Genomic DNA, 24,874 nt, shown 5'->3' on the forward strand with positions numbered 1-24,874 from the left:
TCAACCCGTATTATTGTAAAGGCAGTTTTCTTACACTATTTGACTCTGAGGATATTGAGAATATTACATGCTTTTAAAACAATGAACCTTTCTTTGCCCAAAATCAGAAAAGCATACAAAAATATTAATATTTAAAATAAAAGAGAGTATTTGACTCAGTATATACCTGTATGCATACCAACCACTGATTTCTTGAATAGAAATACTATAACACAAATGTTCTGTCCACGTTTTAAGTTGGAGAAAAGGTAACACAGGTAGTTTAATGGCTGTTCACTGTTATGATGGTGATGAAAAAATAACTATAACCAACTCTTGCATTTACAAGCTTCGCTAGCCTGGAAAGTTCAATAAAATCATAAACGCAGCTGCAGTTTTATTTAGCAACCACTTTGCTTAATGACTGAGTTGCCAGTCCGGACTGTGTTTGCTAAACAAGAACTACCTGTATTCTTTAGGTTTTTCACTTCCAATGTTATGTCCAGAAATAATATTTCAGTTTGTAACTTTTCCAGAGACCTTCTGTAACTTTAGAAAGTAATATTTAATCTATATTTTGAAAACAGTTTTAATAACAAACTCTTACAGTGAAGAATGTGTAGAATTATCAATTCTTACTTAGGATGCCAGTTTTTAAAAATTTAGCTGAGTTTAGCGAATAACCAGTGCATTTATTTCTAATAAGTAACACTGCATATAATATGGAGCAATATAATTTAAGGATTTTTTTTTAAGAAAATGCATAGTAATGAATCATTTATTTATACTCAAAGGCCGGTTCAACATGACAACAAATTCTAATTCTGCTATATATCCAATGAATAGAACTACAAAATTAAATATCCCCCAAGAATACTTTTAATAGTTATCAGTATAAAAGGACGGTAGTCATACTAGAAGTTATTCTGATCACTATTAACCATGTTTCAGACCACAAATCATAATAATAAATCATTATAGGTAATTGTTTTTAAAAATAATTCAGTGAGATATTCTTAGGAATATAATTTACAGTTCTCAGAGCAGTTTTAAATCCTATATTTGAATGAAAAACTTATATTGCTTTGGAAAAAAAAAACTTGTGACCAATGTTTCACTAGATACTAATTGAGTGGTTGTCTTATAGTAGTACCACAGGCACTATAAATGTTCATTTGTTGCATGGACTGGAAAATAATCCTGTAAAAGGCACATTAATTATTGGATTCATAGATTTTTAAAAAAATAAATCAAATTTTGGAAAAATCTATTTAACATATATTCAGTATTCTAAAAATCAAAACGTATTATGAAAAATGTTACATTTCTGTTTCATGAACTGAAACCAGTATAAGGCTTGTAGTAAGCTAAATAACATATGAAATGTATTATCTAAAGAGGCTTCCTTCTCTGAAGCACATGAACTAAAGGTTTTCAGGAATATAATCGTCTTTCAGATCTTGGTACACATTTCATAATTGCAGCTCTCCACAGTGCTGGTGCAAGCAATAAACTTAGCGTAGTCACACTCAGTATAAGGAGGTAGACCTAGAAATTGAAAAATAAAATGTTATCTATATTTTTTACTTACATTTTGAGTCAGGAGCACATTATAAGTGCTTAAACTTAACTGACACTGTTAAAAATAACATAATTGTGCTATACCTGGACAACCTGTTCAGGCTGAATACTTAGATTTCTTATTCTGGGATGACTTGGCAAAGACTTAATCACCCCAAGATAGAAGAAGTCAGCATGCAATTTTCTATGTTATATTTCGTTATTTGAATGGGCTTCTGGGGAAGCAATAGAAAACGACTGGAGCAGAATGAAAAGCCAGCAAATGGACAAGGAAGAGAATTTAGGATTACCCACACACGCTCCCCACGAGGAGATTGTAAAACAGTGGAGGGTTTAGAGACATCATGCCCAACCCATAGTTCAGATTCTTTAAATGGACACTAACAATTATAATTAAAGAAGAGACCCATTGATACACATTGGAACAAAATGCTTAATGGACTTTTGTTGGTTAGGGTTGAATAAGGGGGCTTTAAGAATTTGTTTATTGATAAAAGCTGAGATAGGAAGAAGACATCCTTTGTTATAGTATCAGAGAAGGTGATAAGTTATTAAAATTGTACTTGTCTCGATGAAGGGGGAAGCCATTTCTTTATTTCTTTTTTCTATATATTTTTTTCTTTAGCCCACTTGCACTTTTTAATTTAATTTTTCTTTTTAAAAAGGTTAGCGTGTATTTTTTAATCTTTGTATTTGTAAATTTGAATTAAAATTATATAAAAATTGAATGGACTGATCTGTGTCCCATTTCTTTCCCAGCTTCCTCATAATTTTATTCATTCATTCATTCATTCATTCAATTTTTATGGCTGCCCATCTCAGTCAATGACTCTGAGAAGCTTGATTACAAACACAATCCTAATCTGCTATTAGCCCAATACTATTCTCTGTTTTTATTCAAAGACTCCAGATCTGTCTCCACTACTTCGTATTAGCCTTCAGGGTATATTCATGTCATTTAATTTTCCAGTTTCCTCATATACTTCAGATCATTAAAATGTCAGCAGTCCCATCTTACCATGGTTTTAAGGCTTTAAGTTTCCAAAATCAGATAGTTTAAAGAGCTGCTGATGCTGTCATGTGAACAGCTAAGGAACAGCATTCAACCTCCCTGCCCCCACAAATCTACTAATCTGTTCTAGGCAGAGTAATGGCCAAATACTGTTATGTTATGCTACTTAAGATATTAAAGATGATGTTACTATTCAGAGCGAAAAATAAGACAATGAAAAATAAGCTATATTAGGAAATGACACATGATTTTTGTTTTTCTTGGCTCACGCCAGTGGAAAATGCAGGGGCAACTTTCACTTAATTTCCCTGAATATCTTGCACCCTCTGGAACAATGTCAGTAAAGTAGTCCTCGACGTATGACCACAATTGAGCCCCAAATTTCTGCTGCTGAGACATTTGTTAAGTGAGTTTTGCTCCATTTTACAACATTTCTTGCCACAGTTGTTAAGTGAATCTGGCTTCCCCACTGACTTTGCTTGTCACAAAAAGGGGATTACATGACCCCAGGACATTGCAATCATCATAAATCTGAACTAGCTGTCTAGCATCCGAATTCTGATCACATAACCATGGGGATGCTGCAATGGTCGTAAGTGTGAAAACCGATCATAAGTCACTTTTTTCAGTACCATTGTAACTTTAAATAGTCACTAAACAAACGGTTGTAAGTCAAGGAGTATCTATAGAGGTCCAGAGGAATGTGATGGGAAGATAAAAATCACTTAATTGCCTACCCATCTGGAACTGCAATCCTTCACATCACTTTCTCAAATTATAAACTTTATTTACTGAAATATAAGTCTGCTTTTGATACTTTGCTATTTTTCAATACGCTGCTCAGTGTTCAGAACTGGGAAGCTGATATGTGCTAGTTTTGAGAATTCATATATGCAATTAGAGAAAATAATAAAGTCTAAAAACTTAAAACTTTCGTAGAAAAATCAAACACTACAAAACACTACATATTATATACACTCACTGCTCTGAGAAGTTGTAAACTGCCACAAGGAGAGTATAAGCTTATTTAAGACTTTCCCTTCCCGCAAATAGCATTTTTGATAGATTTTTCCCATTTTTTTGCATCCAGTCTTATGGAAGATATTTTTTAGATGGAAAATTAGTTTGAAGGAAAAGGATTAATCAACTGTCCTTGTACTTTGCTACTGTTCCTTGAAAATAAAGCGACAGAAGAAACTATATAATATCTAATCTAGCATTTTATTACATCCTCCAAAACGTAAAAGAAACTATCAATCATAACTCACCTCTCGAGAAATTATTCCAGCTCTGCGTGCTCTACTTCCCAGGACAAAGGAAAATTCACTGACTTGAGCCAAGCCTGCTGATACAATCCATTTGATATACTGGCTGTTCTTTGGAAGAATCATAGAAAGCACAAGTACTGCCAGGAAAAACTTAGAGAAAGACTGTTTTTAGAAAAAAAACAGTGGAACAAACAAGCTTATCTTTTTTTTAAAAAATCAATGGAATTCAATGGAATATTTTAAAAAATCAAAATGAAGAAGTCATCAATGAACTATATTGATATGAAAAGTTCAGTGATAGAACTTAAGTAATTCCAGAGCCATCTCGAGATGGTTAAAAAAAAGTCATAACTGCATGATCCAAGTTGCACATCTTTTTTACATGTTTTGACACATTAAAAGGGCTAGTATTGTCACTTATAGAGTCAGTACGTACAGCAGTCTCCTATCTCCAGATGTCTCCATTAAAAAAAAAAAGACAGAACAGCTTTGAACAAAGTTCTGGAGTGTAATACATGGAATGGGATGGTAAAAAATGAATTAAAATCAGGCAGACATAGCCTCTTGAAATTTAGCTTCCACAAATCTTCCTATTTACATCTCAGTCTGCTGAGGCATTTTGTTTTGAATGCTATCTGCAAAAATGTTTGCATGGAAGCATTCATTACCATCTTCAAGGGACATGGGATATTATAATTATATAATATATACATCTATAAATATCTCTATCTAACATTTAGTTGACACAGACATTCCTCACCTACCAACTGAGGTAAAACACAATCCTGGACTTTGGTGTATATGTAAAAAACATTAATAGTGCCCACAACTGATACTTTAATAACATCAAATTATTAAAATAGCATTAGTGAAAAACAGTATATATTAAATTATATGTGACACTCCAGTCCTCTATTTCTGAAAAGACACCCACAAGAGAAATGTATATACTAGTAAGTTTGGCTATTCTTGCCAGCTGTCTACATAACAGCTTTGGCACACATGGGGAGAGGGGTAATCATACAAATTATAAATCTCCATTAACATCTAGTCCTATTAGAAAATATTAATACCTTCATTATCACCACTGAAAGTGTAAGAAACAGCAGGACTGTGAGTTCATATATTACAAATGTGGGAAATACATGAAGACCTGCAAAAGAAAAAAATAAAAGGAATACTTCTCATTACTTTTCCTGAAAGTTTAATCAGGCATTTTTTTCCATGTATGAAATGGAAAAATATGATCTTCATTTCCAAAATTTTGAAAGACAATATATCAAATCAAAGCGGTCATCAATATTTGTATAGAGGTCTGAAGTATAGTATGATGTGGAAGAAATATTTTCTGAAAATGTCCTTATCTGTAATCCTTGGGGAGTATGATATTGTTTCTCTATTTTATTTTATTTTTTTACTTCAGCTTTTTTTGACAAAATTATCCTAACATAATTGCATTTCTGAATGCATGGTTTTAAGTAATTTTCTAAGGTTTTAATACTGTTTAATAAGTGCTTAAAATATAATTTAGAAAATATCAGTAAGATGTGAACATGGTTCCAATAAATGGTTAAAATGCAGGAAAGAGCACAGATGTAATGATGGCTGGTACCATTTATCCTCTAAGCCTATTGTTTACATTGAAAAATCTTAAAGTTTCCAAAAAAGCTGGAAACTGAATATTGCAATAAATAATCCATATACATTTATTTATCAGTTTCTCTCACTCTATCTTTTCCACATGAGCCTTTTCTAATTCTAGAAGTGCATCAGAAATTTGCCTAGATTATAAACCTTGTATTATGTTCTTCATGCTTATAAATAATCAAATTTGTTAAAATTAAATGTCATTTATATATGATTCTGTAATAAATTACCTATAGATGCAAAGAATATGATAGCAAGAAAGTCACGTATTGGTTCAATACAGGATATAACCTCCTCAGTAACCATGTGACCCTGAGAAGAAATAAGTGCTCCTGCCAGGAAACATCCCAATTCCATTGAAACATCCAATAACTCTGTGAGCTGTTAGGAAAATGGAAATACATAAGATTAAGCTGAATGTTAATTTATCTTCACAGAGATAATGTACATTTAATGTACACTTTCATATCAGATTATATAATTAAGATTACAATAAAAATGTTGCACATAACCCAATAGATGATTACATTCTACATACAATTAAACTTCAACACATGACAATGAGTTATGCAAAATCTTATGGACTCAGAGATCTAACCTCCATTTTAAGTTCAAAAGGGTGTAATATCTATTTTTAAAGTGATAAATCAGATGGGTATTTACTGCAAAGAGCATATAGATATAATATCCTTTTCTGGGCACTTTTCCTCTTCAACTGCTATTCATTGTTTACTGTCTCTGATCCTGAATGAGATATATAGCCATTGTGATTACAACTGCCTCATTTCCCATACACTACATTATCATTGATTCTTAGCCCCTATAATTTGCTGTTTTTGCAAGCCCGTCTCTTAATAGCCAACTGTGAAATCAAAGAATTGAGGAGGGGGAGGACATCTTGTACATACATGGGTTTCAATTTCATTAGTCTAAATAAATATTGCAACTTTACTTGGTAGATGTCATTCCTCACTGAAGTGTACAGATGTCATCTGGAATTATTTTGATATAAACTTAAAACATTAGGACATAAATGTCAAACTTGCTGAATGCCAAGCAAGTTATATAAGTGGACGTGCCAACGGTATGATTAGAGATTTGACCATTCTGTATAAACGTTAAAAGAGTGGGCATACATTTTTTGGGAGAATGGGTGGTAAAATACTCAGCAAATTAATAAATAATTGAAGTCAAGATGGCCTAGCCCAGTTTAACTCCTGTTAACTCTTGCAGCCTCTTTTCTGGTGATTTCCCATCTAAATTCTAGCCAGGTTGAACCCTGCTTAGCTTTTCAAGATCAGCTAGGTATTACCAACTTGGGCCACTGATTATCATATCCATTTTGTAAGAATTCACATTTATTTATAAATATGCAATATGCAATACGATGCATTAATATAATCAAACTGGGAATTATTAGATGCCAGATGTTTATCAACAGTTTTCATCCTCCTATAGATTTAGCGTCTATGATTGAAAGCTATATTTTCATCTATAGTTATTTAAGTTTTCAAATATAATAAATTCTTATATAAGGAACATGTCAAAAAATATAAAAAATTGTAAAAATTACCATTAACATAAGAAACATAAAAGCAGATATGCCTAGAACTAGAATTTCTTTGTTTCCTTTGCTTTCTATATGCAACTTGCGGTAGTAGGGTCCTATCAGGTAAGTCTTTAAAATAAGACATATAAGCAGTACAGCAGCCAGGGAGAAGAGGATTTGTCCAATCAGCATCAATATTCTTAGTATTTCTTTGATGATGCTAGAAAAAGAAAAAAAGCCAGTATCAATGTCATGATTCTAAATTGTTCAATGTATTTATTACAAATGTAGTATCAAATGTATATACCGTATTTTATAATTTTACTCTAAAAGAAAAACATTGATTTCAGAGGAGAGTTTAAGATGTAACTTTTTGTACTTTAATCAAAGAATAAATGTTACTCAGTTGGGTTTGATATTTAATAATAATACAGATAATCCTCGGCCTACGACCACAATTGAGCTCCAAATTTATGTTGTTAAGTGAGACATCTGTTAAGTGATTTTTGCCCTATTTTACAACCTTTCTTGCCACTGTCACATGCAGTGACTGTTCAAAGTTGTGAACAATAAGAGACACTTATAACTGGTCCTTGAAGTTCCAGCTGTGACAGTGCCCCCAAGATCACATTTTGGGGTACTTGGCAACCAGCTCACATTTACAAAGACTGTATCATTCCAGACTTCATTGTAGCTGTGATCTGGCCACATCAGTGCATCTAGATCTGCTTGTAAAAGTTCATCTATTTCTTAAATCTTCAGGAGGTGTCTTGCAGTTTAGGTTTTTCATTGTCTGGCATGTCAGCTTATATAAATGTTTCCACAATATCAACTGATTTTTTTTAGCAATACTGATTTTTTTCTAGATTTGATTCATGAATTCTTTCTCCTAGGTAAATTAGTTTCTCTCATTTTTCAAATGCCCCATCTTCACTTTTAGTATTGATTATTCTTACTTTAATGCCTCCCCTTTTTACTTTTTTGCAAGAATAACAATATCAAAGTTCCCAAAGACTTTGTCTCATGGGATCTGAAGATCGATAGCAAATTGATTCATAAATATGAAGCAATGTATATAACAAATTAAACGCTACAAATATATTATCCAAGTTTGTTTTTTTTTGCAAAATATCAAGAGAAAAATGTAATGAACAAAGTAACAACTTAGCTTTATTACCTGGAATGTGTGCCAAATCCAGCTTGAATAAAAGTTGGCATCACAGCTATGAATAAGCCAAGCTGTACATCCTGCATCACCAACATTGCAAGGAGAACGCTGCTATAATCAATTTCACCTGTTAGGCAAGAAACATTCACTGTAATATGAAACTTAACATTTCATTAACAAGAATTGTCTACTTTCAAAATTAACTGATCGTGTAACTTTCAAAATTAACTGATCGTATAAATGTCAGTACTTAGCATGTGTGACTTTCAGAATTCAAAAATCAATCACCTTTTATTCCCTTGCCCTCAAGGAAGCTGAATTTTAATACTCTGTACCTGTTTAAAACCTTATTTTATTTCATTTATTTAAAATGCTGATGTGGGTGCCCCTTTCAGGATGCGGAAATACCGTAAAAGGAGATGCCTGCTTCCATTCCTCAGATTTTGAGACATATTTCTATTCCATTTTATATGCTGTAATCTGTTAATGTTTCCAAAAACTATCCTAGGCTGTATATTTTTCTACAATTTATCAAAGATATTTGATAAATAAAGTGAGAGCAAAGATAAAAATACAAGGGCAATTTGGAAATAAACCTCCGTTTGAGCATGTGTAAGAAATAGGCAGAGACAATTGAAAATGAACCCTGCCATAGAAAAACCCACCAAATATGAAGATGCCAAAGGAGTACTGCTAGTGAAGTTCATGGAGCGTGGTTCGACCATCAATTCAGAAGTCTATTGTGAAACATTACGAAAACCCATAAATAACAAGCTTCGGGGTATGCTGACTTCCGGTGTGGTGTTGGTTCATGATACTGCTCGTCCGCACACTGCTAGACGCACCCAAGAACTTTTGAAGCAGTTCTGTTGGGATGTTTTTGATCACCCCCCGTATAGCCCAGATTTGGCGTCGAGCAACTACTATTAAGGAATTTCAAACCTTGTAAGATGTTATGACAAGTGCCTCAACTGGAATGGCGATTATGTTGAAAAGTAATGTAATGTAGTTTTCTAATGTGTGTAATAAAAGTTCTGTATCTGTGTCTGTCATTGATAACCAAACAGGTTTATTTCCAAATTGCCCTCATACATGACAAATAAGGAGTGATTCATTCTTGTAACACTTCAGTTTTGTCTTCCCTTTGCCTAAAGAAGAAGAATAAAAACATCTCTTACTTTAATGCCAGAATCTATAGTTGCAGTGCAGAAGTGAACATGCAAGAAAGTAGCCCACCTGCCTCTGTAGCAAGAATAGGTATCTTCCTCTCTGCTATCTAACTACTCTTTCATCATAAGGTTTCTATGCCAAGCCAAAAGCTTCAAGTGTAATTTTACAAATTTTACAATTCATTCTGCACCTGTAGATATTTCAATGGATAGGAGAAATCTTAAGTCTTCAGAAAGTAAACTGAGACAACTTCTTGACACAAATATGAGAGACATAGAAGATGACTATAGAACCATTTCAATATAACTGTTTCCAGTTTCTTCTCATGGAAAATACACAAAGTACAACCTTATGTCTTTGAAGAAAGTGAGTATATGGACTGGACTAAACTGGGTTTTTCATTATTCACCTTGATTGACTGACTCCAGCTTTCAATACTACAGAAGAAGTGAAGAATCCTTTTTCAGTCATATCTATGACCTACAATTTAGTTTCATTACTGTATTACTTTAAACTTTTGCCAATGCCAGGGGAAAAAATAAAGATTCACTAAATATAAAACTGTATGCATTATTATTATATTAACTTGAGCTTATGAAGATTATTTACATCGAATATTTACAAAATTATCAAGCTTGGTACTGTTTGAAACATAATGCTTTAATTACACAAATGCTGACAATATTTAGTACAAAAGACAGGAGCAAGAAATATGTTTACCATATATAAGGAATATATATTAACTCATGAGTTACTGATCTCAATAATTCAGAACAACATAGAGGTTTGGTGTCACCAAACATTAACCCAAAGTATTTTTCACATAAAGTATGATCAACTGATATATTAGCTAAAAGAAATATATGTGACTGAAATAACTAAGAGCGTTCATGTTCAAAACTGTCATTATAACATTTGAAAGTTAACTGTCAATTAAAAGCACTTTTCTACAGCAAAAAAATTCAAAAATACTATTTACATCATTTTTTAAAATTTGTATATGGCCCTATGTTTGCATTCTAATAAAGAAGTTGCACTGGACTTACCTTCCTTATCTCCGCGAGCACTCCCTGCAAGGAATCTAGATACCAACGGTGTGCTTGATAATGATAAACAAGTAGCAATGAAAACACTCTGAGTTGCTCTGATTTGTAGAAAATGCCCCCAGAGTAAGCCAAATGTAATCATCAGGAGTGTCATGTAGCAAGGTCCTTGCAAAGATATTTTCCATACCTTTAAGAATAATTGTAATATAGAATTGAATTTTAGCATTTTCAATATTATTTTCAACTGAATACTAAAACTTGGTAAGAAAAAATGTGCAACTATTTAGATGCCAAAAGTTCTTTTGAGTTTCAAAATTATTTTTGTTGCCAATGTTTGTAGATATTAAAAATACCAAACAGCATAAAGTCCAACACCTTTTATTCTTCAATGATACAAAGTTTGGATATCTATATATCAGTGAAAACTCAAAGATGTTTAAGCTATTATAAAAGTTCAAAGAAATCTATCGTTACCAAGAGAAAACAAGGCTACAATGTTAAGAAAGTTTTTCTTCTAGTCATAGCCTTAACCATAGCAGCCCATTTTGGTAATAATCAATATTCAATCCTTCTAATTATTACTATCATCATTATAGCTTTTTCCCAAAATACTACTATATTTGGGTCCAACATTTGGATCCTGAAATTTCAGAATAATAGCAATGCTGTAATATGTGCCACATGTAAGTGCACTTAAAATACAAATGACAAAAATGTGTTATTTTCTTAATCAGTAATATTTCTTGAAAAATTATAGCCAGCCTATAATCTAAACTTGTGAGCAGCCTCATGAGCAACCTTGATGTCTTCTAGATTTGTGGTCATACTATATAATTGCCAGAATTCTTGACAAGTACCTGAGAAAGTCTGGGAACTAAAATCTACATGTCCACAGGGCACAGCATTCATATATACCAGGGGTAGTCAACCTTGGCTCTTTTATGACTCGTGGACTTCAATTCCCAGCTTAGCTGGCTCAGGAATTCTGGGAGTTGAAGTCCACGAGTCATAAAAGAGCCAAGGTTGACTACCCCTGATACATACATACATACATACACTGCCAAATTTCCATACATACACTGCCAAATTTCCATAAAAAATCTCAGCCGTTTACAGTTGAGGAAGCTGAGTTTAGTGATACATGAAAAGAACTTCTGCCCTTTTCCCCATAAAAAAACCCTCCCAACATTACTTCTCATTGTGCTTCAAAAATCTGTTCTCATCTCAGCCCAAAGGGAGTTCCATTTAAATCATATCCTTGCAGTATATAGAAAACATCCTCCTGTTTGCAGATTCTTTTAATTAGACCCAACCTACTTTTTACTGTCAATTTTAATTTTCTTAAACTTTCTCTTTTGCTAAGATCCTACTAATTTGACAAAGATAGATTTTGACTTATATACATTCTTATATGACACTTTTTTTTCTTCCATTCAGAAGAATGGAAGAAACTGCCAGGACAAGACCCTGCAGTTTTCTTGGCAAGACCAAAAGAAAGTGACTGGTCCAAGGTCATCCAGCTGGCTTTATCCCCAACTCATGGTCTCCCCGTTTCTAGCTTGATGGCCTTAACCACTACACCAAAGAGCTTCTCATAGGACAATGAAAACAATTCCTTCATTTTGAAAACCAGGTATCAATGGAAATGAGTCTAATGCTCCTCCAGATATGCTAGGTTTCATATTTAATATCAATTTATAGTACTAATGTACAATACCTTTCTTAGTCTTTCAGGAGAAAATTCCAGACCAACCAGGAACAGTGTGAAGAATACACCAAATTCTCCTAATGTCTCTACCTGCACAATTGACTGAAAAATATTCTATTCAGTATGCTACAATCTTATTATAACAGTTGCTTAAAATATTCAATTGGACTAAATTCCTACAAAAAAAATCTAATCATAGTAGCCATATTTCTTTGCATTTGATATACAGGTAGTTCTCACCTTACAACCACAGTTGAGCCCAATATTTCCACTGCTAAGCAAGGCAGTTTAGTGAGTTATGTCCCATTTTAGGAACTTTTCTGACATAGTTTTTAAGCGAATCACTGCAGTTGTTAAATGAATCACGCAGTCATTAAGCGAATCTGGCTTCCCCAAATTGACTTTGCTTGTTGGAAGTTAGCAGGGAAGGTCACATGATGATCATATGACTCCAGGACAATGCAATACATGCCAGTTACCAAGTGCTCAAATTCTGATCATGTCACCCTGGGGATGCTGCAATAGTCATAAATGTGAAAACTGATCATGTCACTTTTTTCAGTGCTGTTATAATTCAAATAGTCACTAAACAAATGGTTGAAAGTCAAGGACTATATGTATTCTGTAATAAATTTTTAAAAACATATATAATGGCCAAATATACTACCTTATTTGCTAGTGCTTATTATTAACAAGACATATTCTTTAAAATGGAATAATATACCTTGGAATTAAATAGGAAAATTACATTAAATAAAACATTTTCTTAATTAAGAGTCCTTATATGCTTACTGAAATTAGTGATTTTTTTTTATTTAAAAAATCCTTTTCTTGGAATCAAAAAATAAAAATATATTCATTGCTTAAGATAATTTCCTTTTCAATTTTGAATGAATATTGTCTAATTCCTAATATTCAAATAATACTTATTGCAGGTAATCCTCGATTTATGACCACAATTGAGCCCAAAATTACTGTTGCTAAACAAGATAGTTGTTAAGTGAATTCTGCCCCATTTTACAATCTTTCTTGCCACAATTGTTAAATGAATCATTGCACTTGTTAAGTTAGTAGCATTGTTGTTACGTGAATCTGACTTCCCCATTGATTTGGCTTGTCAGAAGGTCGCAAAAAGTGATCACATGACCCTGGGATACTGCAACCGTCATAAATATGAGCCAATTACCAAGCTTCCAAATTTTGATCATATGACCATGGGGATGCTGCAATGGTTATAAGTTTGAAAAAATAGTCATAAGTTACTTTTCAGTGCTGGGGTAACTTTGAATGATCACTAAAAAATGGTTTAAGTCGAGGACTACCTATAATCAAACATTCAGTTTCATCTCATTCAACTCTTATTCCTTGAAACATAGAAAAAGTTTATTTTCTAATATTGTCACACAGAATAGTCCAGTGGTGGCGAACCTATGGCACGCGTGCCAGAGGCGGCACTCAGAGCCCTCTCTGTGGGCACGCGCGCCGTTGCCCCAGCTCCGCCTCCCCCCACGGCCCCCTCATCAGCAGCCCCCATGGAGAGTCGCCCCCAGGTGCGGCTCATGCAGAACAGCGCAGCCAAGAACATGACAGCCAGGCAGCAGGGACTCTGCCTTTGTGCCCCGATGTGCGCAGATGATGCTGCTGGGCATGGGTGGAGGGTGTGGCCGCCATGGCGCTGCAGGGCTGCGTGGGCAATCTGCAGCAGGCCGTGGTGGTGGGCCCTGTGAGCGGGCGGGGGCAGAGTGGGGTGGAGCAGGGGCAGGCAGCAGGGCGGGTGGGCTAGGCGGTTTTGGGGCACTCAGTCTCTAAAAGGTTCGCCATCACTGGAATAGTCCATTTAAATTTCCCGAGTAGCTTATTTCTTACAAATATATATTTTTAAATGCATTCTGATACTTAACTTAAAAACAAGTACCACCCCCAAATATACTCTTACCTTTATACTGTTTAAACCTGATGGCCCCAAAAGTACTCCACAAATAATATAGCCAAACATTGTTGGCAATCCTATTGTTGTGCATAGCCAACCACAAGGCAAAGACAGCATTCCTATTGTCACAATATCCTAATGAATAAAATAAAAATACACCACCGCTGAAAAGATCCAGGCAATCAATGCAATCCATCCTGGAGCAAAGTAATTCACTAACAATTCATCATTGTTCACCATCCATTACTGATCACATTCTAGGGTTATGTTGTCCCTGAGACTTTAATTGAGACTTTAACCTGTGACCTGTTGGATCATTATTTCAGAGATATATCCTTACCTAACAGAATGATCATGGGTGGGTTAAAAAACAATGGGACTTCCAATTTCCTGCCACCTTCCCTATTGACTTTCTTTGCAAGAAGCTGACAGGGAGTGTTGCAAATGATAATCGTGTGACTGCAGCTGACTGCAGTAACATAGCAGTGTAGCAGCAGTAAAATGGCCACAACTTTGCCAAATATCAATCCATGCAAATCATGGGTCCTGACTTTGGACTCATTCTATAAATTAGAATGAGTCCATCATTTGTTGTATGTTGATTCAAAAAAATGTTGGCCTATGATGTACCATTTCACCCAACTGAAGGTTACAAACAATTAAACTGACTGGACAGTTTTAATAGATGGGGGAGAAAGAGTAAATTTTGGATGTGTTTTCCTGCAGGAAACAATGGAATTTATCTTAAATCCAATCTTTCCCAAACTTGACATTTTCTAGATAGCTGGATTTCAATTCCTAGACTTCTTCAGCCAGCAATGATAATTAAAGAGAATTTGGGGAATTGAAATCTCCATGTCTGGAAGACATGAAAATTGGAGAACATGGTTCTAAAGTAAGTATCTAGAAACCCCAGGATATCATTTCTTGCTATTTGTAAAACTAGCTGAAAGATTTTGAAATGAAGTGATTTGGGTCATACTTTGGTGATTTATTACAATATAAATTTAGCTCTCTACTTCGCCCAGGAGGTCAGGTGATACTAGGAGACAAGATTTAACTGAAGGAGTTATGTAATAATTTAAGCACTAACACGATGCCACTGGATTCCTCATACAGAACAACATGGAAAATAAATTCTCCTTTTATTCTTTTGCATAAAAACATCTGCTTCATTTGGAGCTGGCTTTCCCAAAATGAGAAAGAAGTGCACCTAGGAAGGAGTTCAGCCAAGGACTGCCTGACATGACCTCTGAAGAAATGCTTGGTAGCTTCTGTTCTTCCTAAGCCTCTTCTATGAATGCTGAACAAAGTGGATCTCATCTTGTGCATGTTTTAATAGGAGCATTGACAAGATCATCAACAAAGAATGTCACATGTCATTTTCTTAGATAGAGATGAGGATTATCTACAGAAATTTCTATGAAAACTAGGACCTGTTGACCAACCTGTATCAAAGGCAACTTAAAGTGTATTTTCCTGCCTTAAAAGTAAACATATTTTTGAGGCTACAGACTAAAAATCAAAGTGCTCCCTTTATTAAAATAAATATAAGATTTTGAATTTTTGTGCTTTAATACATGTAAAATTGCCTCTCCAGTGGCATCAATAATACATTTAACAGTAAAGTTATGTTTCTTTTCATTATATATAATCCAAATTATTCAAATATATATATATTTAAATGCATCAAAGCGTACCAGCTTGTCGCATCCATATCTTATTGCAAATATATTTTGATAGCTAAATCCAGATTTCTTATTAAATGATGCCCCTCCAGCGAATGATCAAGCTGAGTCCAGGAGAATTATGATTATATGCAGTTATGTAATAGCAACTTACATAAATAATATTCCTGGACTATCAAAGAAACAAAGTTCAGAATACTTGTTTTCTATCATATCCAGCCAAAAGTCAGCAGTTTATAAACTATATTTTATTGCTTATTTCCCATATGTTTCTCTTAAAATAACAATGCACATCAATGAAGATAGTAATGAGATGAATTCAGTAATCGAGAATTCTTGATGCACCACAAAATTTTGCCATGGTTGAATCAGTTTTCTTCTGTTGAAACTTCTAGTATTGTATCGTTGAAAGAAAAAGGTATAGACAATGATAGATTTTTAATATTATTTTCGTCATCTCTTTATAGCAGCTTACCTTTATAAAATGATGGTCAGCACGTGGAATGGTTGAGTCTCTGGGCTTTGTCAGAATGTACTGATTGTTTTGTGAATCAATAAGCATACTTAAACCCAAATCATCTTCCACTTCCCTTTTTGAAATATTTCTTTTGGTATCCGCTTCATCCTCTTCTACTCTTAAAACGGCTTCAAAATTAACTCCTCTCACCTGCCAATGAAATAAAATTCTAATGTTTCATTTATTTAAGGCAAAACTCAGTGTCATAAGACTGAGACGCTTATTTACAAATATCGTTTTATTTTCTTCTCCCGTCAATTCTCCCACAAAGAACTGACTGAGCAGAATTTTGAGGATTCAGAGAGCCTGCTGAGAAAGAAAAATACATCAGAAGCCTTTTGCTGAATATGGAAGATAATTATTTTTTTTAAAAAAAAATCCCTTTTACCACATTGTCTTCAGAGAATTTTTTTAAAAAGGAAAAACAATCAAAAGTATTAAAGTATGCAGACTATACATCTATTGCTTTAGGATGCAATAATTTTCATATATAAGCACAGTCACTGCAGAATTTATATTTTCAGTTTATATGCTTTATCATATATTCTAGCCTGTAACATTACCCTTGAATATATATTATTTTGCTGTTCATATTCTCAACCTCAGGATATGTAACTATGCTATTTATTATAGTTACACAGAATAGCACAGCTATGCTACTCCTCAGTGCTAAAATATATTTTGATTTTTTTTTATTCCTCCACACTTCATAGTCTTTAAAAATTATATTCCAGCAAGGAATAGAACAATTGCTTTTTCTTTTCAGAAACTTGTTTTTTGGGGAATAATGAGAAAATAATATGTAGATAATTTATCTCATTTACAGCTAGAAAGCCAGTTTCTAAATAAACTTACTGACTTGTTGTCATCAAAGGCATGTTCTCCTATTTCTTCCTCTAGCCTATCAGCTGCTTTTCTTACATCTTCAAGAATCTCATCAAGAATAGAAAGACTTTTATTTTGATGTTGCATGTTTTTCAGGGCTTCGGCTTGATGCTTCTCTGCTGCTAAAAGTTCAACATATTCTGTTTCCTCCTGTCAAAATATATTAAAAGGTGGTTACTCAAAACTCAAAATGCTTTGTCAAATTTTGACTTTTGAAAAATCTGAGGAAAGCTTTTCTGTACCTTCAGCTATTATAGTAGCATCAAACTACTCAATAAAACTGGGTGATACCGGTACTTTAGATTTCTAAAATATCATTTTAAAGATGAGAAAGCGCTATCTAATTTAAAATAGAAAAAGCACACAAAAAGATATGTTCTTTCTCCTGTCACAACGGTATATATTATATTTGTACTCTACTGTTTTCCCCCCAAAGCAGCTCAGCTTGAATTGCATACTTTTATTGTGTTGTATATAGTTGTGGGAGATAAGACAAGTAGCCTAGCAAACCATTATATTATGCTGTAGTCTAATGTGAGAAAACCATGCACATGAATATGAGAGGAAGATGCTTCCTTCCTCTGTCAAGCCAGAAAAGACAAAATGAAGGACGTGTTGGGTTATTCTAGCTGAAGTTGAACAGAGTTAATAATAATAATAATAATAATAGTAAAGTTGGGAGGGACCTTGAAGGTCATCTAGTCCAACCCCCTGCTCAGGCAGGAAACCCTATACCATTTCGGACCCTATACCATTTCGGACAGATAGATACCATTTCTTTCAGATAGCAGAACTAAAAGGCTTTTATAATCGTTCGGACCTATAAATCCTTTCTAAAAGGAAAGCAATGTTGAATGTATGCAAAAGAGTAGTATCTTCAGCTTTGGTTTTAGCTATTTTGTTCATGCTTCATCTTTGTAAAACATTACAGTTTGAAGGTCCCAAAGAGCTTACCTTTATTGCAGCCTCTCTCAAAGCTTCCAGCCGCTGATGACTACTTTCCTTCATGTTTACTACATCTTTGTAATCGCCTTGCAGAGCTCTTTGGAGCCCATAGATTGCTTGAAAGACTGAATTTTCGCTTTCATTTAATTCTTTTTGAAAAATTATGAATGTGTGAACCTGAAAAGTCCTCTCTTCAAATGACAATCCTGAATCCTTTTCCACTGCTCTTATTGCACTTTTCAGTTTGTTGAGAACTACATTCTTTTGATGTAGAAGTCCAGATAATTTTCTGCAGTTTTCTATAAGCCACTGTTTCTTTTGAGTAATAGCAACTCCTCTTCCACGATGCAGCTTTATTGCATGTTTCACTATGTCCTCATGTTCTGCATGGGTTATTAATTGGCAGCAAAGCAGTAAGGCCAGTACCCATAGTGAAATAAACCCAGTTACACTCATTGTCCAGTTTTTATTACAAGCTGTGGAATGCCACTTAGAAAACATGCCAAACTTTCTGTCATAAGTCTTTTGCATTTCAAATATGCACACAGTATGACCACTTAATAAAAATGTTTATAACACAGAGTAGGACCTCTGAATTAAACATAAATTCAATTTTTGGCAAACAGGAGGATAAACTAGGTTAAGTTCTTCTTTGAGGATAAACTAGGTTAGGTTCTTCTTTGTACACATTTAAAATCCTTTGCATTACAAACACCTTCTTTCTTTGTCTGTTTTTGCTCCAAATCATAACACCAGTTAACATCTTTCAAACTGAAAAGATGAACAGAACTGAAGAATATCCTAATCTCTTTTCCCCTTGATATGGTTGCTTGTTCTTATGTAATTGACAGTACCAGTGCTGTATTTTAAAACATAAAAGTAAAATGGTTATTTTTTACAATAAATAAAATCCAAAAGTTTTCTTTAAAAAAGCTTTACATATTGCCAAATAACTTAATGTTCCTTACCAAAAATCTATCATCCTATATAAGATTCCCCCCTCACTTCTTTCTGCCATTCAAACACATATCCCACAGGGCTCTCATTTCTCCTTTTCTGTTTCTCTCAAATTGTTTTTCCTTCCCCTTCCCCTTTCTAATATTTAATCTTTTCCAATTGTAAATGTTGTTTTGCAAACTAAGTATAAGAGCTAAAACAAACAAAAAGGGTGTTGCCACTTCTGGATCCAGTCACAGTGAATTTTAGCTCTAACTTTACCCACAATGCTGGCTGTTAACTGATTACACAAATGGAACATACAGTAACCTTATACAGTATTTCCCCATTCCTGATTCTTTTTTCAAATCTTATTCTGCCCTCACAATTTTATTAGGTACTCCATCATTTAGGAGTATCATAAGCACATAATACCTGTATGCATTCCTCCCCCCCCACTTCTCTTGACATTTTTTGAAAGAACATTTTCTGAAATAAAATTAAATGAGGTTGGCATACTACAAAGCAGATCACCAGGCTTTAGTATCATATTTGTTTATTAAAATGCTTCTGAGCCCAGCAGGCTTATTGGAAAATCAAAAATGGTGAATCACTCTTTGTTTTGTTCAGAAGTATGCCCACCTGGCCAGATCTGTGAACAAAACATAAGTGAACTGGAATGATAATGACTATCTTTAGACTGGTGGATAGGATACAGTGGGGAGCAACCTCATCATGGGAAATTTTCACTATCGTATCCATATAGTTAATAGGCAAGACTCACAATTCCTCATTATGAATGCACAGCTTATTCTCAAAATTCCAAAAGAACCCCATCCACATATGTAAAATATTTAAGATCAATACATGTACACACTTTTAATTTATATTGTATGTTGCATTTAAATTCCTATAGCACTACCTATCATGTTTTTAGTAGCTAGTATCTTTTTTCTCTTTTCAGATTTTATTAATTTTTAAGTTACAATCTTTAAAGCTTAGTAAACAACATGTTGTCTGAGTTCACATATTTAACATTAAATTCTTCAATATAAATCTATTCAGTACTGCACAATACAGTATTTTTTTTCTTGATCTTCCTTTCTTCTCCATATTTTTTCCTTTTCCCCTCATCAATTACAATTCTTAATACTATTAATGTATACAAAATTAGATATAGACAGCTTCATCATATTTTACTAATATTATAGAAGTAACAATAACAATTCATAAGTCAATATCCTGTTTTTCATGCTGTTATTAAAGTTTAATTTCCCATCAGTATTTAAAGTATCTTTGTCAGTTATTATTTTCTCAATATTAATTACATTTATTTTCAAATTTCCCATATCAAAAGAAAGAAAAAAATGCTATGTTAATTCTAAATTCTTCCATTATAGATATCTAGTTATATCTAAGGATCATCCGTTCTTTTAATCATATTCAAACATGTATATTAAACAGATAGTGCCCCCTCTGGTAGATCAAATCCTCTGTTTTTTAAGTCTAACTCTCACTTTCTTTCTTTGCCAAGCAGCTTTCCAGGACAGGGCAATTAAATTGCCCAAGAATTTTCTTTCTATTTTTGTGCAAGCTGCTTGGCATGAGAAAGATAGTTTAGGTAGAGTATTTGGGGAGGGGGAATTTCGCCCATCCACATTCCCTAGACATTTCCCTTACTCGTTCTATGTTCCATTTTATAGACTCTTCTTCCTTGTCATCAGGTGTATTTTGGAGAAAGGAGTAAAAGGTCTTTTGTATTTTCATTGTTATAGGTAGGTCTTGGAATATTTTATTTCTGTATAGCAGTCCATATTTCCCTTCTCCTATCTCCTCCATCTCTAGGTCTATTTTGTCTGCTTCACCCTCTGATTTCTGGTTTATTTGTTCATACTTTGTAGTTGTTATCTGGGAGCTTTCCAGTTGTAGCTTCAATTTGGAGATTTGGTCCTTTATGTCATCTAGGTTATTTTTAGTCTCATTATGGTTTCTTTTTATGTCCTCTTTGTATGCAAGAATTGTTTGATGAATTTTCTGTAGCATAGAGAGAATTTCCTTTTGAAAGGTACTTGTTTTTTCTTGAGGCATCATTCCTAGAAACCCTCTAGTATCACCAGTCTCGGTAAGAGTGGAACAGAATTTCCTCTAGTTTTCTGATTTTTTTATATAGCCTTTATAATCCCGTCCTAATAGCAATATTTTATAGTAATCCTTTGTCTCAAGTATCCTGAAAATTATCAGTCAGGCAAGGTTGTAATCCCCAATGTTCCAAGTGTTCAAAATGTTCAACCTCCCTGCAGCCAGACCTATTCAAAAGTCAAATTTTCCTTTCTTTCCCACTAGCTCTTGAAATTAAAAGTCCAAGTTCAATAGGTATTTATAGTCCAAGAAGGTCAGGATGATAAAAGTGCCAAAATATTTTCCTTTATTTCCAGCTGATCTTCCTTAACTGAAATTCACCAAGTAGCGAAGGAGCTAGTTATAGTGCTATACTCAAATCCACCACTAGATGTCATTCAAAATCCTTTTTCCACTCGTAAAACAAAGGGTTGATTTTTTATATTTCTTATATTTCACCTCAATATTTTTTTTCCAAAGAGAAAATCTTAACAATTTATCTCAGTTCTCAGATTTATCAAAACTGTAGCTTTGTATTACTTTCACTTCAGTATTGTGTATTTCTGTCCTCCATAAAACATTTAAAACGCCGCTTCTGTTCACATCCGGAGGTTTTAAGCTTCTTGGGAGCCTTTCCCAGGAAATTCAGTTGTAAAATAGTAAAGAAAGGATCAATATTCTCACCCAGTCCAAACATACTGTTTACGGTGTGCTAATTAAGCTTTTGTTCTTCAGTTTTTAGCAGCCAATGGCCGTCCACAGAGGTGTGGCCAGTCTTTCCCCTACCAGTTTAGAGGGCTTTCGTTGGATCGAACGGAGAGACCGCTGTCTCTCCGTGATCAACAAGGCACATCTCCTTCTTCATCGCCTCTTTGGGGCGACTTTAGGCCCTTTTCAGGGGCCCCAGCAGGGCAAAACCGGGCATGGAAGGCAGAGCCCTGTCTTCCTGCGTACCGTCTCACCGTGACGCAAAACCGGAAGTCACCTATCATGTTTTTATCCTATCCAACTATTCCATATTTTCTTTTTCTTATCCTGTACTTGCCTTCATTTCTTTTATCAGATGGGCGTTTTTTGACTAAAAGTTCACATTTCTGCTTAACAGTTTCCTTCTTTATATTTGTCAAACCACTGAGACAATGCCTTCAAGATCTTCTTGTTCTACAGCATTTTTAGCCTTCAGTAAATATGTACATTCCAGCTATTTTGGTACTTCTAGAGTACACATTTGTTAGCCTTTTAGTTCATGGTTAAAGTATGATTTTTTTAGTTCATAACTAATTATACCCAGTGCTTTTTTTGTTAAAAAAAAAAAAAAAAGAGTGCTGGAACTCACACGTCATACAACTCCCCTTGCCTACCCTACAAGGTTCCATCCAAAAAAAGTGCTGGAACTCCGTTCTGGGCATTCTATGACAAAAAAAGCCCTGATTATACCCATTCCTATAACACATTTTAAATGTCAACAGAAAAGACCGTCTTCAAGCAAGATCACAATTCTTAACCATCCTCACTACTAAACTTGCAAACACTGGGAAAAAATAAATTGGGCTGTGACTTATCTAAACAGTCCCTTCAAAATTATGGGTTGCCAGCTGCTATTGATTAACTGTGATAGCTGCTTGCATAATTATTTGCTTAACAGAGTCAGAATCTAAGCTTAAGGTACTACTATAGACATTGACGCAGTAAATTCATTATATTACAAATGGCATTTTTGACATGTTCGTTAGAACACCAGTTAAAGATGAATCGATTAGGTGTACGTGCATTTCTATATAGCTCATTTAAAGAATCATTAAGGTTACCAGCTTCCTGTCTTTTTAATATTGATGGCTTATAAGATAGACATTATTTATGTGAAGGACAATATAGTACAGAAGCAAGCGTAAGACCTAAAACCAGCCTCTCCCATCCTGGTGCCTTTTAGGGGGCTTCCATCCCCACAGCCAGCAGAGTTGAGGATGATAATCATTGGTGGCCAACATACCTGAAAAACACCACAGGGAGGAAAGCTGCTCAGGAGGCATTTCTCCCACATTCTCCTAAGTCAGTGGTTCTCAACCTGTGGGTCGGGACCCCACTTGGGGTCGATCGACCATTTCACGGGGGTCGCCAAGCAAGGCTGTCCGCCATTTTTTTGTCCGCCATTTTTTCCCCCTTTTCCGGCGGGTGCCTTACCTCCCTTGGGCTGGGCCAGCTGGTGGTCAGCCTGCTCCGTCTCTGCTGCTTGCCAGCTACGCCTCGGCCGGCGCAGGGGGCGGAACCACGCATGCGCGGCGCTCCCGAGCAGGGAAAGTCCTCGACTTACGACCGGTTGGGTAGTCCTCGACTTACGACCGGTTTAGTCCTCGACTTACGACCGGTTGGGGTCGCGGCATTAAAAAGGTTGAGAACCACTGTCCTAAGTGAAGCTGCTGTAATGAACCCCCCATTCGTATTTGAGGGTAGGCTTATCACCAGCGTCCTGGTAGGTCCAGGTTCAAACAAAAACCAGTTTGGAAAAATCTTTTTTTCCCTTTCTAGGGCATATTTGAAGGGGGGGGGGAAAGGTCAGCTGCATTCTACCAAAGATGAAGAGGAAGGGGGGGAAAGGTCGTTTAGGGATTCCTTCGCTTGTTTCCACCCCCCACCCCCCACCCCGTCCCAATTAAAACCAGAGTAAAAATCACTCCGACCTCTCCCTGCCCTAGAAACACCTTGATGGTGCCACCACCCCTCACCTTTCTTCACCCCTCAAACCCGACCCCTACCGCTGGATTTGCACTCCCCCTTCTTTTCCCGGCTCCGCCGACGGACGAGTGACATCGCTTCACCCAGGAGAGTCCGAGCCACGTCCCCATCACCAAGCCCATTCCCCGCCCTTCCCTCTCCTGCTCTCAGGTGCCCAATGGTCCCTCAGCCCTCCCCCATCGGAGCGGACGGACTTTAAACGGCGCCGCCCTTTAAACCTAGGCCCACGCCAGCCTTCGGCCCTCGCTCAGCCGCCCTGCAATCCCTGAGCGCCACGCGAGACGGGCAGGGGGAGCAAACTCCGGACCACCTAGCTCAGGGGTAGGCAACCTCGGCTCTTTTATGACCCGTGGACTTCAACTCCCAGAATTCCTGAGCCAGCTATGCTGGCTCAGGAATTCTGGGAGTTGAAGTCCACGGGTCATAAAAGAGCCGAGGTTGCCTACCCCTGACCTAGCTGGTCCTAGCTGCTTGTCCGCCTCTCTTACCCGGCTTTTGCGCCTTTTGGAGATTATAGTTTTCTGGCCTCTGGCTGCGGTGCGCTGTGGGAAATGTAGTGAACGGGAAAGGGTGGTGCATTGTGGGAAGCAGCACCATTCCCCGGCCAGTAGCAGTATAAAGAAGTACGACAGTTTAGAGTGAAAAATGTTGTAGGTTTCATTGGCGCCCGTTTTCCCTTTTTTACCCACGGAGAGAGAAAACTACCCTTACAAACGAGGGGAAATTCCAAAATGTAAGTTTTGCTTTCCTTCGGTAGCAGCAAAAAAGATTAGGGAAGAGGTCATGCAGTTTCCGTACAAGTTCGTCCAGAGACCCTCGGTCAGCCTAATTTCTAGCGCTGAACGGAATCCGGGGGGGGGGGGGAAAGAGCCACCATAACCAATAGACTTGAGAGTGAAGAAAATATATATTTCTGTCCAATCACAACTGGATTAAAATGGTGAGTTTTCCGCTGTTTTCTGCCCGCACCGTACGGGCAGAATACAAGTGAATA

The 24,874-nt window shown here is 35.6% G+C and overlaps 1 protein-coding gene across 1 annotated transcript; it reads right to left on the reverse strand.

The window, feature by feature from the left end:
- Positions 1-739: 739 nt before the first annotated feature.
- TMCO3 (transmembrane and coiled-coil domains 3) lies at positions 740-24,429 on the reverse strand. The gene is made up of 13 exons (XM_015819317.1): positions 24,369-24,429; positions 18,103-18,952; positions 17,119-17,298; positions 16,222-16,413; positions 14,065-14,193; positions 12,138-12,230; positions 10,421-10,607; positions 8,214-8,331; positions 7,061-7,256; positions 5,718-5,868; positions 4,914-4,993; positions 3,841-4,002; positions 740-1,527 (listed from the first exon to the last, which is right to left on the reverse strand). Exons 2-13 carry the CDS (start codon positions 18,622-18,624, stop codon positions 1,414-1,416), a joined length of 2,124 nt encoding a protein of 707 aa, XP_015674803.1. The 5' UTR covers positions 18,625-18,952; positions 24,369-24,429; the 3' UTR covers positions 740-1,413.
- Between the last annotated feature and the right edge of the window lie 445 nt (positions 24,430-24,874).

The sequence above is a fragment of the Protobothrops mucrosquamatus genome, unplaced genomic scaffold, assembly GCF_001527695.2.
Source record: "Protobothrops mucrosquamatus isolate PMUCROS unplaced genomic scaffold, P.Mucros_1.0 scaffold897, whole genome shotgun sequence".
In the NCBI taxonomy this organism is placed as follows: Eukaryota; Metazoa; Chordata; class Lepidosauria; order Squamata; family Viperidae; genus Protobothrops; species Protobothrops mucrosquamatus.

Coding starts and splice junctions, on each gene's coding strand:
- TMCO3 (XM_015819317.1), bottom strand. CDS start 18,624: ATGCAAAAGACTTATGACAGAAAGTTTGGCATGTTTTCTAAGTGGCAT. Junction 4,994..5,717: donor CATATTCTTTGCATCTATAG/GTAATTTATTAC, acceptor TTTCTTTTGCAG/GTCTTCATGTATTTCCCACA. Junction 4,003..4,913: donor TTTCAGTGGTGATAATGAAG/GTATTAATATTT, acceptor TTCTAAAAACAG/TCTTTCTCTAAGTTTTTCCT.